The 15,788-nt window shown below is 35.0% G+C and overlaps 1 protein-coding gene across 1 annotated transcript; it reads left to right on the top strand.

Annotated features, from left to right (window-relative positions):
* Positions 1 to 4,713: 4,713 nt before the first annotated feature.
* LOC123778898 (olfactory receptor 6C6-like) lies at positions 4,714 to 15,484 on the top strand. Its single transcript, XM_045776554.2, has 2 exons — positions 4,714 to 4,744; positions 14,520 to 15,484. Exon 2 carries the CDS (start codon positions 14,540 to 14,542, stop codon positions 15,482 to 15,484), a length of 945 nt encoding a protein of 314 aa, XP_045632510.2. The 5' UTR covers positions 4,714 to 4,744; positions 14,520 to 14,539.
* Positions 15,485 to 15,788: the final 304 nt, after the last annotated feature.

The following is a 15,788-nucleotide window of genomic DNA, read 5'->3' as shown; positions in this document are numbered from 1 at the left end:
ATTTTTTCCTTTTCCCTTTTTGAACTTGAGAGATCATTTAAAATTTAGCTAATTTTTTCCAAATGAGGTGAATTCTGTTTCAATGTTGTAAATAGAACATAAGCTTGACCTTAAATGTACTTTCTATGTATAGCCTAAAAATTATTGAAAAATTTCTTATAACGTCCAGAAAATTAATACCAATGTCTATATGTAATGTTCTTCAAAAATTCTTAGCTCATTAAAACACTTAAAAATTTGTGAAATATAGGACTAATGATAGTTAGACATTTTCTTTATGATTGAAATATTCATATATATATATATACCACTATTTTGTCCCAATGCAGTACTTCCCCAGTGTTCCTTTACCTTATTTCACTTATTATTTTTTGTTCATTTCAAATATATCAGTCTTCTCATATCAGTTGCATTTAATCATGAAGCTTTGACTATTACATGTACAGAAAAATAGAAAAGTAATTGACAGTTCAAAAGTCAGTGGATATTACCTGACTTTTACTTGTGGGAATGCTTTCATTTATGATCTAGATATTTATTGCAAATTTTAAGTGACTTACCATATCTAGGATACATTCATATAATTTTCCCTCTATGAGAATATGGTCAAATCAGGGGTCAAAAATAAATGATGAATATTCTCCCTCATAACATTATAAAAAATTCAATAATTTAAGAGGAAAGTTAATTCCAAAGCTTTTCTGCAGAAGGACTCTAAAACCAGATATGCATTCTGGAAATTGATGCATCAGTTAATGACTTTCACTTCTACTGACAGTCATTAACATGACAGGACTCAGACATTACAAATAATTAGAATCTTCTTTTTGGCCAGGTAAGATTCATTTTCTGTTTTCTTTTCTTACATATGAAGATGAAGGTAGATGTCTCCATAAAAATTCTAAATGAAAATGTAATGCTGTAAATGAAAAGACGTATTGGGAAATCCCTCATATGAGAGGAACCCAAATTTTGTAACAAAGAATTCTTGCTTCGAATTCTGCGTTAACAAAAGGCACAGATTTATCACTTTGCTCATTAGAAACACAGGGGATTAATTTTAAAGAAAAGAAGAAGTAAAGAAAAAGAAATGCCCCCTGGAGATTCATGTCAGGAATATCAGTTATGTGAAAAATAACACAACAACCAAAACAAACAAAAAAGGAAGGAAATAAAAACTACAGTGAATTGCTTTAAGCACAAAACTGAATTTCTTTAACTGCAAAACAAAACGGATAGCCTCCTAATAGAGAAGTAGAAATAATTTAAACCCTGTACTTAATGCCAACAAGAATTTCAGATATTCCACTGCCCCGGGACAGTATGACCATTTCTACACATGAAGAGGGTTTAGCCCAAAAGGAAACGTCTCTCTTGCTTCCTCAGTCAATGTTAGAATGTCACTAACCTGTGACCTATGCCCCAAATTGGAGGTGTAGGGCTGTACTTAAATATCTCACTATTTTTTAAATTTTGAAACAGTATAAAATATAGAGAAGAAAACCAACAAATAACCATGAAGACCTTCTATTCCTGCACCATGTGATGTTCCGTCTCTGATATTCATATAGTAGTATGTGTTAATAACAAAGTAGAACAGTCTACTAGATAATCATGATATAACCGTTAGTGTCAGGGCACTGACATTGGTACATTACTAACAGGAACTTCTCCAGTGCTGTTTAAGTTTCACCAGTGAGTAAAAATTTCTCTATAGAGAAAAAAATACAATTTAGAATTACATGTGATTTTAATTACCATAATGTTTTAGTCTCCTTTAAGTTGGAAAATTCTGTAGTCTTTCCTTAACTTTCAAGAATATTGTTTGAAAACTTTTTTTCCTTTTCCTTTTCTTTTTTTTCTCATTAAATTGACTCTAAGCATATTTAAAAAATTTTTAAATCCAGTATAGTCTACATACAGTGTTATATTAGTGTCAGGTGTGCAATATAGTGACTCATCAATTCTATACATTACACAGTACTGTTCAAGTAAGTGTGATCTTAATCCCTTCACCTAGTTCACCCATCCCCATGGTAACCATCACTTACTTTGTTCTCAATAGTTAAGGTACGATTTTTGGTTTTCCTCTCTCTCTTTTTCCCCCCACTGGTTTTGTTACTAAATTCCAAATCTGAGCAAAATCAAATGGTATTTGTCTGTCTCTGACTTATTTTGCTTTGCATTTTACTCTCTAGATCCATCCATGTTGATTCAAATGGCTAGATTTCATTCTTTCTATGGCTAAGTAATATTTCATTATATATATAGATACGTGTACTATAAGCATATATATGATGTGTATATCATGACTTCTTTATCCATCTTCTTTCCAAGCACACTTGAGCTGCGTCTACATTTGCACCGTCGTAAATAGCGCTGCAAAAGCATAGGGGTGAGCATATCTTTTCAAATCAAAAGTAAATGTGAATTAACTTTGGGTAAATGCCCAGTAGTGGAATTAATGGATCATATGGTAGCTCTATTTTTGAGTTTTTAGGAAACCTCCATACTGTTTTCCACCATGGCTGCACCAGTTTGCATTTCCACCAACAATGCACACGGGTTCCTTTTTCTCCACATCCTCACCAACACTTACCGTTTCTTTAGTTATTGACTTTAGCCATTCTGGCAGGAGTGAGATGATATCTCATTGTAGTTTGGGTTTGCATTTGCTTAATGATGAGTGATGTTGAGCATCCTCATGTGTCTGATGCCATGTGGTTATCTGCTTGGAAAAATGTCTGCTCATGTCTTCTCCCATCTGTTAATTGGATTGTTTGTTTCCTTAACTGATGAGTTGTAGAAGTTCTGTGTATACTTTGGATACTAACCCTTTATCAGATCTCCATTTACAAATATCTTCTCCCCTTTGGTATATTGTCTTTTAGTTTTGTTGATTGTTTCCTTTTCTGGGCAGAAGCTTTTTATTTTGATGAAGTCCCAGTAGTTTATTTTTGTTTTTGTTTCCTTGCCTCAGGAAACATACCAGGAAAAATGTTGCTATAGCCAATGTCAGAGAAATTACTGCCTGTGCTCTCTTCTAGGATTTTTATGACTTCAGTTGTCACATTTAAGTATTTAATCCATTTTGAATTTATTTTTGTGTTTGCTGTAAGAAAGTGGTCCAGCTTCATTCTTCTGCATGTTCCTTTCCAGTTTTCCCAACTCCGGTGGTGGAAAAGACTATCTTCCTACTGCATATTTTTGCCTCCTTTGTCAAACAATATTTGAATCCTGGGTTTATTTCTGGGGTTTTTACTCTGTTCCATTGATCCAAGTGTTTTCTTTTCTGCCCGTACCATACTGTTTTGATTAGTATAGCTTTGTAAAAAACTTGAAGTCTGGAATTGTGATAACTCCAATTTTTTATTCTACTTTCTTTGACTATTTGGGTTTGTGATTTTGGTAGCATCCCTATCTAAAACAAATTTTAGAGTTGCTTGTTTTAGTTTTGTGAAACATGCTGTTAGTATTTTGATAGGGATTGCGTTACATGTTTGGATTGCTTTGGGTAGTATAGACATTTTAACAATATTTGTTCTTCCAACCCATGAACATGGAATATGTTGCTGTTTGGTTCTGTCATCTTCAACTTCTTTCATTGGTGTTTTACAGTTTTCAGAGTACAGGTCTTTGACCTCCTTGGTTCGGTTTGTTCCTAGGAATTTTCTTAATTTTAGTGGAATTGTAACTGAGATTGTTTTCTCATTTCTCTTTCTGTTGCTTCAATGTTGGTGTATAGAAACACAACAGATTTCTGTATGTTGATTTTGTATCCTGCGGTCTTAGTGAATTCATTTATCGGTTCTAGTAGTTTTTTAGTGGAGTTTAGAGGGATTTCGCTAGACAGTATCTTGTCATCTGCAAGTAGTGAGTTTTCCTTCTTTGTTTATCACTTAGATAACCTTTATTCCTTTTTCTTGTCTGATTGCTGTGGCTAAGACTTCTAGAACTATGTTGAATGAAAGTGGTGAGAGTGGACAGCCTTGTCCTGGTCCTACCTTACGGGAAAAGCTCTCAGTTTTCCCCTTTGAGTATGATGTCAGCTGTGAGCTTTTCATATATGGCCTTTATTTTGTTGAGGTATGTTCCTTCTACATCTATTTTGTTGAGGGTTTTATCATGAATGGACACTGTACTTAGTCAAATGCTTTTTCTGCTTCTGATGAAATGATCATTTGATTTTCATCCTTTCTGTTGTTGATGTGATGTTTAACATCAATTACTTTGAAAATACTGAATCACATTTGAATCTCAGGAATAAATCACACTTGATTGTGGTCAATGATTTTTTAATGTATTTTTGCATTTGATTTGCTAATATGATGTTCAGGATTTTTGCGTCTATGTTCATCAGAGATATTGGCCTGTAGTTTTCTCTTTTGTAGTGTGTTTATCTGGTGTTGGCATCAGAGTAATGTAAGTCTCACAGAATCATTTCTAAGCTTTCCTTCCTCATCTATATCTTGGAAAAGTTTGACAAGAATAGGTCCTAAGTCCTCTATAAATATTTGGCAAATTCACCTGTGAAGACATCTGGTCCTGGACTTTTGTTTTTTGGGAATTTTTTTGATTATTGATTGAATTTCATTGTTTATAATTGGTTTGCACAAATTTTATACTTCTTCCTATTCAGTTTTTGTATTTTATATGTTTCCAGGAATTTATCCATTTCTTTTAGGGTACCGAATTTTTTGGCACATAATTTTTCATATTATTCTCTTATAATTCTTTGTATATCCATGGTGTCAGTTGTTATGTCTTCTCTATCATTTGTGATTTTGTTCATTTGAGTACTCTTTTTTTGATGAGTCTGGCTAAAGGTTTATCAGTTGTATTGATCTTTTCAAGGAAATAGCTCCTGGATTCTATTTCTTCCTTTCCATTTTTTTTTCTTTTTTAGTTTCTGTGTTGTTTATCTCTTCTCTGTCTTTATTATTTCCTTCCTTCCACTGTTTTTGTGTTTTATTCTTCTTTTTCTGGTTTCTTTACAAGGAATGTTAGGTTGTTTGAGATTTTTCTTGACTCTGAGGTAGGCCCTATGTTACTACGATCTTCCCTCTTAGATCCACCTTTGCTGCACCTCAAAGGTTTAAATCGTTGTGTTTTCCTTTTCACTGTCTCCATGTATTTTTTGATTTCCTGTGTGCTATCTTGGTTGACCCATTTATTGTTTAGTAGCATGATATTTAACCTCCATGTATTGATGTTCTTTCCAGGTTTTTCTTGTGGTTGATTTCTAGTTTCAAAGCATTGTGGTCAGAAAAGAGGCATGGTATGACTTTGATCTTTTTGAAATTGTTGAGACTTCTTTTGTGGCCTAACATGTCATCTATAATGGACAGTAGTCAGTGTGCACTTGAAAAGAATGTGTATTCTGAAGTATTAGTTGGAATATTCTGAATATACCTGCTAAATTCATCTGGTCCAATGTGTCATCGGTGCTATTGTTTTCTTGTTGATTTTCTGTCTGGATGATCTATCCATTGATGTAAATAGGGTGTGAAAGTCCCCTACTATTATTGTATTACTATTGATTAGTTCCTTTAGGTTTGTTATTAACTGCTTTACATATTTGGGTGCTCCCATGTTGGGTGCATAAATATTTACAATTGTTATATTTTCTTGTTGGATTGTTCCCAGTATAATTCATTAGTATCCTTTGCCTCCTTTTACAGTGTTGGTATTAAAGTCTATTTTATCTGATATAAGTATTGCTACCCCACACTCTTTTCACATCCATTTGCGTGATGAATATTTCTCCATCCCTTCCATTTCAGTCTACAGAAGTCTTTCATTTCTTTAGGTCTGAAATGAGTCTCTTTTGGGCAACATATAGATGGAACTTGCTTTTTATCCACTCTGTTACACAATTTGTTTTGATTGGAGAGTTTAGTCCATTGGCATTCAAAGTCATTACTGATAGGTTGCACTTATTAGCATTTTGTTACCTGTTTTGGTTTTGTTTTTGTGGTGCTCCTCTGTTCCTTTTTTCTCTCCTTTCTTCACTCATGGTTTGTTGGCTTTCTTTAGTTATGTACTTGTACTTGCTCTTTCTCCCAGAAAAACAGTCTGATGCCTGTGAGGTGTGCAGATTCTATGCTGTGGCACCTGAAAAGCACCAACCAGGTTATCCCCCTTCTGCCCCTCTGCAGAGGCCTTAGTCCCTTGCCAGTGAAAGGCTGTTTGCTGACACTCACATCATCTTTTGTCCTTGGAGAGGATATATACCCTCTTCCCTATGTATGTACTCCAATGATTGGAATGGGCTCTCCTAGTCCAATCCCTGAGATCCCTGCACCACTTTGTGCACCCTCCAGGGCCAGGGCCTTCCTTCTCACCAGGACAGGAAGCTACAGCTCTACTCTGGGCAAAGTCTAGCACTTCCAAAAGTTCAGCTACACTTACTGTTTACAAAAAATATGGGCCACTCCATTCCCCCAGCTCCCAAATCTGTGGTTACCAAGATTTTTTCTTCTTGTGGGAACCCAATGATGTACTCTCTCAACTCCTTTCTCTTTCTCTGTCTTTTCTCTTCCCGTGGAAAGGGTTCCCTCCCTCTGTAGCCATGGCAGCTTTTCTCTTGCCCAACTCCCTTCCCTTCACCTGCCATCTGTCCTGCTATCTGCCTCCAACCATGGAAAGCCTAATTTCAATCCTCAGATGGATTTCCTGGGTGACCAAGTGATCTGGCCTCAATATAGCTGTGTTCCAGGGATGAGAAAAGCCCAGATCCCCGTATTTCTCCACCTTCCTCTCTCCCCCACACCCTGGCATTTTTCAAACAGTTACTTCTCTGCAGGGCTGGTTGTCCTGCTCTTTTCTTTTCTTTTCTTTTCTTTTCTTTCTTTTTTCTTTTCTTTTCTTCTTTCTTTTTCTTTCTTCTATCTTTCTATTTCTTTCTTTCAAATTTCATTTTTTTCACTTAACAGAGACAGGAAGAGAAGGAGAGGGAGAGAGAGAGCAGGTACAAGCAGGCAGAATGGCAGACACAGGGAGAGGGAGAAGTAGACTTCAATCTGAGCGCAGAGCCTGACATGGGTCCAGATCCCAGAACCCTGGGATCATGACCTGAGTCAAAGGCAGATGCTTAACTGACTGAGCCACCCAGGTGCCCCAGTTATGCTTTTTAAGGACAGAAACTAGGGTCTCTATTGCCCTCCATGCTCTTCCATCACTGAGCCACTGATTTTTAAAATTTCAGGCTTTGTGTCCCCCAGGTTGTAAGAACTCTTGAAATTCACCCCCTCTGGTTTTCAAAGCCACATGGGTTTTTTCTTCCTCTGTAAGGCTCCCAAGTGTGATAGTCTGTTTTTTCCTTTCTCCCCACCTGTGGGTCCCAGGGTCTGTTTAACTCCCCACCTGTGTTTGCCCTTTCTCCTCTCTTCCATGTGGCCTCTTCTCTACCTTTAGTTGTGGAATTTGTTCTGCTAGACTTGGGGTCATTCTGAATCACTTACATGATGTCAGTGTTACCTAGTTGTGTTCATGGGATGAGGTGAGCTTAGAATCCTTCTGTTCTGCACTTCCAGCTTCTTGAGCCACTTTCTCTTAATGAAATGTCTTCCCTAGTCTAGGTAATTTCTCCTTCTTGATATCAAATCTAATATATGTCAGAAAATCTCATATGTACAATGTTTTGTGAACTCTTTGATACTTATATTACCTTGCCTTTTGACACCATATTTAAAAATATTCATTGACAATTATTTCTTGTTGTCACATTAACTCCTTGAACACATCAATTAGTGGTTTAACCCATATATAAAATTGCATTTCAATTATTTAAATTTTCATTTTAGTAAGTCGTATATTTTTTAAACTTTTTCTTAAATAGTCTCTTATCCCTACAGAAAAGTGCCTTAGTCTCTTTCATTGCTTTAAAGTGTATGAGTTCTTTAATAAACTTTGTGTGATTCACTTCTATAACTTTCGAGTCTATTCAGTAGTTTATTATTTCTTCTTGTGATTACTTGTGTTGTCCTGCCATGCACATATTATGAGATATTTTATTGTGAAGTCGCATTCCTTAAAATGATAACTGTGTATATTTGACTTCTACTAGGAGGATTAGAATTTGTAGGTGCTGTGTATTTAGGTGCTAATCCCTGGGATCTCTGTGAAGTAAATTTTGAGCTGGTGGTATTCAAATGCTGGGGGAGTATGCAATCTACTTGCAAATATGTCTAAGTGGAGGGATGAGAATAAAAGTTCTAAAGGAAGGTTTTTTTCTTCCTCAAGTTATATTCAATCAAGGAGGCAAGTGTCCACACTTATCTTTCCTTGGTGAAGATTTTTATGTCTGATTTGAGTTTTGAGAAAGATGGTTTTTCCTGGTTCAGGCTCAGTATATCTACAAACAACACAACGATCCACTGTGCATGGAAACTAAACTGTCTTGTTAGTCTTTTTTATGAAGTATAGCAAATTCTGTTACCTGAACCAACACTTGTTTTCTCTCTCTTACCTGTGATGATCTGTTTGAGGATTTGTTCACGCTTCCTTCTTTTCTAGACATTGCAGATTTTACTTACTTTTCCACAAGCTCAGCCACTCATCTTTTCATTTTCTTTTTAAATTTGTGTCAGAATCTGTAGGCTTTTCGTACCAGAAAGCTCTTTCAAGGACATCTGACTGCCATTTAGTAGGAAGTGCAAGCTCTTCTTTATGTTCCCAAGGCTTGACGTTTATTACTATTATTTTACTATAACTAGGTATGTATTGCCTTTAATTTTACTGGACGTGGTATTAGTTTTCTGTGGATACTCTATCAAATTATGACAAGTGGATAACAATGAAAACTCATTCTTTCACAATTCTGGAGGCCTGAAATCTGAAGTCAGTTTCACTGGGCCAAAATCAATGTGTTGGCAGTGCTGGGCTTCTTCCAGAGGCACTCGCGGATGCTCCATTCCTTGCCTCTACGTACTCCTGGAGGCTACTGGCTTTCTCTGGCTTGCGGTCACATTTTCCAATCTCTGCGTCTGTGTTTAGATTGCCTTCTCTGGTGTCTGGGCCAAATATCTCTCTGCCTCTCTTTCAATAAAGACACATGTAGTTACATTTAAACACCACTTGGATGATCCAGGATAATCTGTCCATTCCATTTTAAGATCTTTAACTTAAACATATCGGCAAAGACTTTTTTTTTGGCAAAGACTTTTTTTTTTTTTTGGAATTTTGAAAATTGGGAAATTCATGCAGGTTCCACGGATTAGGTCTCATTATTTTAGGGAACCATTATCAGTCTACCACTTTCAGCTACATTATCATCACTATCTCCTCACGAGCAGATTTATTATTCTCATTATTTGATTATTCTGGTTACTTATGTTTATGAGTATGCTGGGAGGGAGTTGATTAGTTTGGTGACCAGGACCACAGACAGAAGTGAAGTCCAAATTTCTTATGATCATTTTCTTCAGAGGTTAATTATTTAAAAATAATATATCCTGATTCATGGTATTAACTTTGTTTTATGTAATTCTCCAAGTTTGATTCTTTAGTTTTATATTCCATAGCTTGATAATTAAATTGACAAATTATAGTATGTATTGACTACTACTAAGTGCTATGCACAGTACAAATATTATCTCATCAAAGTTAAAACAACTCCGTAAGAGAAAAATGCTCTTACCATTTCTTTTTAGTCAAGTAGGAAAAAAATGGTGGAATGATCAATTAACTTTCCTGCTACAGTAGAGCTAGTAGTTTGGAGCTGGGATTGAAAATGAAGATTTTCAAATTGCCTATTCATCATGGCTGTCATATTGTTTCATATTTTCTTGAAAACTAATAGTTATTTAGTGGCATTTATTTATTATCGTTTTGCAAATTCTAAGTAGATTATGTGAAATTAGACAAATGTATGACTGTGAGAAAACAGGGAGGTTGTTGTCACATGATTAGAGAAATTCCTTTTCAGGGGTACCTGTAGCCCAATGAATCAGATGTAAAATAAGACAAAAACAAACAAACAAACAAAACAACAACAAAAAATAAGCTTCACCAAACCAAATTAGTATGTTAAGGATATAGTTTATTTCCTTTTAATAAAAGAAATCAATATTAGAGTTTATCTGCAAAACTAGAAGACTTTCGTTACAATATATCATGTTCAAAATCATTAGAGAATGGTTATTTAATACCTGATACCCGGTACACTGATATATGTTGAAAAAAAGGGAGTGTATTGACGTTAGAGATGAATCTGTTCCAGTCAAGTATATTATGTACTTGGAGTTTACAAGCTTGTCATAAAAACGAGTTGGTCATTGAGGGAATTTTCAGAAGACGGTAAAGTGGGAAGCACTCAGAATCTGTCTCCCCACCTAGACAACATTTTCACTGGCAGTATCTGTCTGATGGAATCAAATTAGTCTTGTGAAGGCTTAATACTTCCAGAGGAAGACTGACATGATAAATTAGTGTTAATTTTGGTAATTTTAGGTCTTAGACAGTAGCAGCAACCCATCCCATGAACCCCAAGTGAGGAACTGAATATTTAATTTTTAATTTAATATTTATTACGTTAAGTTTAAATGTACACATCCACATGTGGCATATCGGACAGCACACATCTAAGTAATCTTATTAGTAGTCCAATAAAAAAAGAGGTAAGTCACATCCAAATATATTTGCTAGATTACTGAGATAGAATTCACTACAAAAAAGGACACCTTTCAGGGGCGTATAGTTTGATGAACTCTGACAAACATATATAGTCAGGCAAACACCACTACAACTGGGATATAAAATATTTCCATTAATTTAAGTGTTTTCTCGTGCCACTTTTGTAGTCAAAATTGTCCTCTCACCATTAGCTCCTGAAACCATTGGTCAGATTTCTACCCTTACAGTTCAGTGTTTTTCAGAATTACAGAAATAGAATCAGCATATGTAGATATTGTAACTGGCTTCTTTCACTTAGCATAATATCTTAGAGATTCAGTTGTGTTTTATTTATTTATTTTTTGCCCTATTTATTGCATTGCATATATATGCTACAATTTGTTACACTATTTACCAGGTAATGGAAATTAGATCAGCTCCAGGTTTGGGCATTAACGTAAAATGTATTTAATAGCTAAATTTCAGTTCCCTTGAAGGATCGAAATAATTTCATCAAACATCCAACCTAGGTCTCAACCTTTTAATATGATAAAATATTATGCTTAATTGTTACTGGTAAATAAATGCACTACCAGGTGCCAGAGTGTAAAAGGGTTTACGGTAAAGTATAAAATTGCTTCTGTTGCTAATGGGAAGCAAGGCAGTGTCTTGGGCTTGTATAAACCAGCTTGGGATTTCTCGGTGTTGCCCCACGATGGTGAACTGCTAACAATCCTGTTAAATATTTCATCCATTATTCTAAATCGTTTATGATACTCCTCTGGGATACATTCACTTCAGCTTTTGTTAACGGTATATTACAGTGGTGTCTTTTACTGCCAGTCATTAGTACTTTTGGAAGTCTGATCCCCAAAGAAAAGTTTTTTTCCCCTTTGTTTTGTTTCAATAGAATCCTTAAGTCTCTAGAAAGGGGAAAATGTTAAAACTGCAGCATTTCATAAATGGATAGAGAGCAATATGAAATCTCTCTTGGAACTGTTGCTTGACTTTCATCAGATGATGCCCTGAGTTTTTTCAGTCGCCTCACCTTATTTTATTTTAAAGTATAACTACCTATTTTGAGGTTTTGAATGACAGCAACCGTAACAGCAAACTTTCACAAAATGCAACTTATCTGGAAGAGAAGATGGATATCCATTAAAACTATTAATACTTGAGTTCCGAACGTCAAAGTGAGTATGAATTTGAGGGTTGTGGAAAGTCTTTGCAGAAACACTGTATGTACGGGGTCCCTCCAACAAAAGTCATTGATAAGAGATATCCAGGTTAGATAATAAAATATGATAAGAGAGTAAAATCAATATTAATTATGTTAACGTACATCTCTGCCGTGTACACATAAGGGGACACTAGATACAGTAGATCCAGGATGGTGAGACAACTATAATTTTAACTTGACTTCAAAATCTGAACTTCAGTCAAATGCACAAGTGTAATTCAGGGAGCTGAATTTTACTACTAAATTTTCGGTTTACGGTTTTTTTAAATGATACAGTCATTTAATGGTTGTGTTATAACAGATGTTACAATCTATTTTATTCATATATAGTTGCATCTTTCCTTTTCTCTGATTCTCTTTATGAATTAAGTACTACCCTGCATAATGCGATGTGGAAAAAATACTGAGCAACTCTTCTCTACAATTTGAAATAGCACAGTTCTAGAACAGTCTGTTGGACCCACATGCTATCAGAGCTTGTATGACTGACTCCTGGAGCATACCTTGTCAAATCAGAAGTAGAACAAAGATGGGAATTATAACAAGGACATAAACATAGTTTTACAATAAACGGTTGTGACCACTTAGTCGCTGAAGACTGCAAGTCTCCAATTGCCATGGAAAATATTAAAGCTCTTCCTTAAAATCTGTTTCAGAAAATGACATTAAGCATGGAACATCTTAGTTTTATTTTTCCCCCAAAAAAATTAATAAACATAGAGCAATTATTTAGAAGACAAATGCAAAAGAATAAAAATAACAAACAGTGCTTTAGCTAACCATTTCCTTTAAAGTCTGCAAGTTATTCATACAATGAAATAGACCAGCATGTTTCACATAAAAGGGAAAAATATAACATAGAAATAAGTTGGATTCTTATGCTTAGAAAGGACCGGTAGTAATAGAACATTGGGGAGGAAAAGTTTTACTGTACTACTGAAGATTCTTTTGGCTGGTTTAAGAATTAAGTTAACATAAGACAGATTACGAGAAAATCAAATTAATTGCATATGTACAGCGGGACACCATAAGAATATGAGAATTATGGGCAATCAGGCAATCAAGGCTTAAATGCCATTCTGAACAAAGAAGAAGGATGTGGGGGTCTGGGACTTTGAAGAACAGGACAACAATTCAAAGGAAAATGAAAGAGAGTAAACCTTTGAGAAGCAAAGGTTTGCTGGGCCACCCAGAAACAATGGGACTTACAGAAGAATTTTAAGAAGCAGACTTTGCGAAGTTCCTCCCTTTCTATCAAACCTACTTCATATTAAACTGTAGTTGTCATCCACAGTGATAGCTGCTTTTTGCATCAGGTCCTTTATCTAAATTCTTTTAGACATTTGAGGAGGAGGTGAAAAGAAAAACATTCTGAGTCTTCCATTTCTCAAAAATAATCAGCCAAAATTCATCCTCATGCCAAAGAGACACATTTTGGGGTGGCAGATTTTACTTCCCTATAATAATTTCTGTAGTATTCAATAATTTTACAAAGAATATTGGGAAAGTTAAAAAAAAAAGTGACCCAAATTACATAGACACATGTAGGAATACACCTCAAAAAGGTGAATTGAAAAGAAATACAGAATATTTTTTCTTAAAATATGTTTTTTTTTCATGTTTGCTTTGTTGTATTTGTTATATATACTGAAAAACAGATGTCCTTCTGCATATAGCAAAGCTGGTCAAAAAAATTGATAATAATATTTGTGTACACTGAGTACAGAAACAAATTGCACTTTATCGGACAAATTGGAATCACCCTGCTTTAGTCATTGACTATCACAGGAATTGTAATATAAACATAAATCCTGGCTTTGAAAATCCCCCTGATGCACATTCTGAAACACAGAATAACTTAGGATATTTGCACAGGTAGAATAAAAATGATAGAAAGAATACATTTAAAATAACACATATTCCTTCAATTAAAACTTATTTATTTATTTTAGAGAGAGAGTGAGAATGGGGGAAGGGGCAGAGGGAGAGGGAGATAATCTCAAGCAGACTTCCTGCTGAGCACAGAGCCTGACCCAGGGTTTGATGTCATCATGATACTGAGATCATGACCTGAGCCAAACTCAAGAGTCTGATGCTTAACCAACTGAGCCACCCAGGTGCCCCTAAGGTGACTCACATTCTTTTATTTAGATTATGCATGCAGAGTTGGGTCCACTCGGGAGGAATGGGTAAAAATGCTTATTAACCAAAGAAAATATTCAAGTTCTAGAGAAAACATTGTGAGAAATACTATAAAAAAGAGAACTAACGATTGGTAAAGAATTTAGAGTTGTCTTTAGCATGTAATTATGTGTACAAACTTTCAGACTGGAGAAATCATTTGCAAACGGATAAATTAGAGAATATACACCTTTTTCTGCTTTAGGTAAGTATGTAAGTATTTGAGTTAATATACATATTTAGTTAAAATATGTGTTTAGTTAGTATATATGTTCATTTAGCTTATATATTTATATAATTAATTATATAAACTTTATATATCTTTAAGTTAATTTATGTACACTTAGTCTTATTTATATATGTTTAAGTTTTACATATACTTATATTCATAGGTTAATTTTATGTAGGTTAATTTCTATCATTTACATTATATTATAGTCATACATATGTTTAATTTTTGTTCTTCTTTTCTTAAGTGTATTTGATAAAGCTCATAAAAGAGAAATGAAAAACCAATCAGTGGAAATAGAGTTCATTCTGCTAGGACTGACAGATGACCCACAATTGCAAATTGTGATTTTCGTGTTTCTCTTTCTTAATTACACGTTGAGCCTCATGGGGAACTTAATCATTATCCTCCTCACTCTGCTGGATCCTCGCCTCAAGACACCAATGTATTTCTTTCTCCGTAATTTCTCCTTTTTAGAAATCATATTCACAACAGTATGTATTCCCAGATACTTGAAAACCATCGTGACTAGAGAAAAAACCATCTCATATAATAATTGTGCAGCTCAATTATTTTTTATTCTTTTACTGGGAGTTACAGAGTTTTACCTTCTGGCTGCCATGTCCTATGACCGCTATGCTGCCATCTGTAAACCCCTGCATTACCCAATTATCATGACCAGCAGAGTGTGCTATCAGCTTGTACTTTCCTCTTGGCTAACGGGATTCCTGATCATCTTTCCTCCATTGCTCATGGGACTCCAGCTGGATTTCTGTGCTTCCAGAATAATTGATCACTTTATGTGTGAATCATCTCCTATCCTGCAGCTATCCTGCACAGACACACATGTCATAGAATTGATGTCTTTTATCCTTGCTGTGGTGACACTTGCAGTCACATTGGTGTTAGTGATTCTCTCCTACACTTGCATCGTGAAGACCATTATGAAATTCCCTTCTGCACAGCAAAGGACCAAAGCTTTTTCCACCTGTTCTTCCCATATGATTGTTGTCTCCATGACTTATGGGAGCTGCATCTTTGTATATATTAAACCATCTGCCAAGGAAAGGGTGAGTGCATCCAAAGGCGTAGCTTTGCTGTATACCTCAGTTGCCCCTTTACTAAATCCCTTCATTTATACTTTAAGGAACCAGCAGGTGAAAGAAGTCTTTTGGGATATGCTACAAAAGATATTGTGTTTTTCAAAAAAACAATTGTAATAAATACTACAAATCACAAACTTGCAGTAAAAAAAAAATGTTTCATTCATTTCTTCTGATCATGTTTTTCTATGTCATTACTTACGTCATATAGGACAGTCTCTAGAAGAATCTTGCTGTTCAGTCCCACCCTTAGTTTTTATTCCTCCAAATGAAAACACCCTGCTACAATAACTTACTCTCTCAAGTCTGTACTGCAAGCCTTAAATAACATTTCTTTATTATATATTAACTTCTAGAAACCATAACTTTAAATAAAACACGCCTTTTATAAGTATAATTTGCTCTATGAAATTTGTTAATT

This window comes from Ursus americanus, chromosome 25 (assembly GCF_024610735.1).
Source record: "Ursus americanus isolate L20-20 chromosome 25, mUrsAme1.1.p, whole genome shotgun sequence".
In the NCBI taxonomy this organism is placed as follows: Eukaryota; Metazoa; Chordata; class Mammalia; order Carnivora; family Ursidae; genus Ursus; species Ursus americanus.
This window is presented reverse-complemented; position numbering and strand designations above follow the sequence as displayed.

Coding starts and splice junctions, on each gene's coding strand:
- LOC123778898 (XM_045776554.2), top strand. CDS start 14,540: ATGAAAAACCAATCAGTGGAAATAGAGTTCATTCTGCTAGGACTGACA.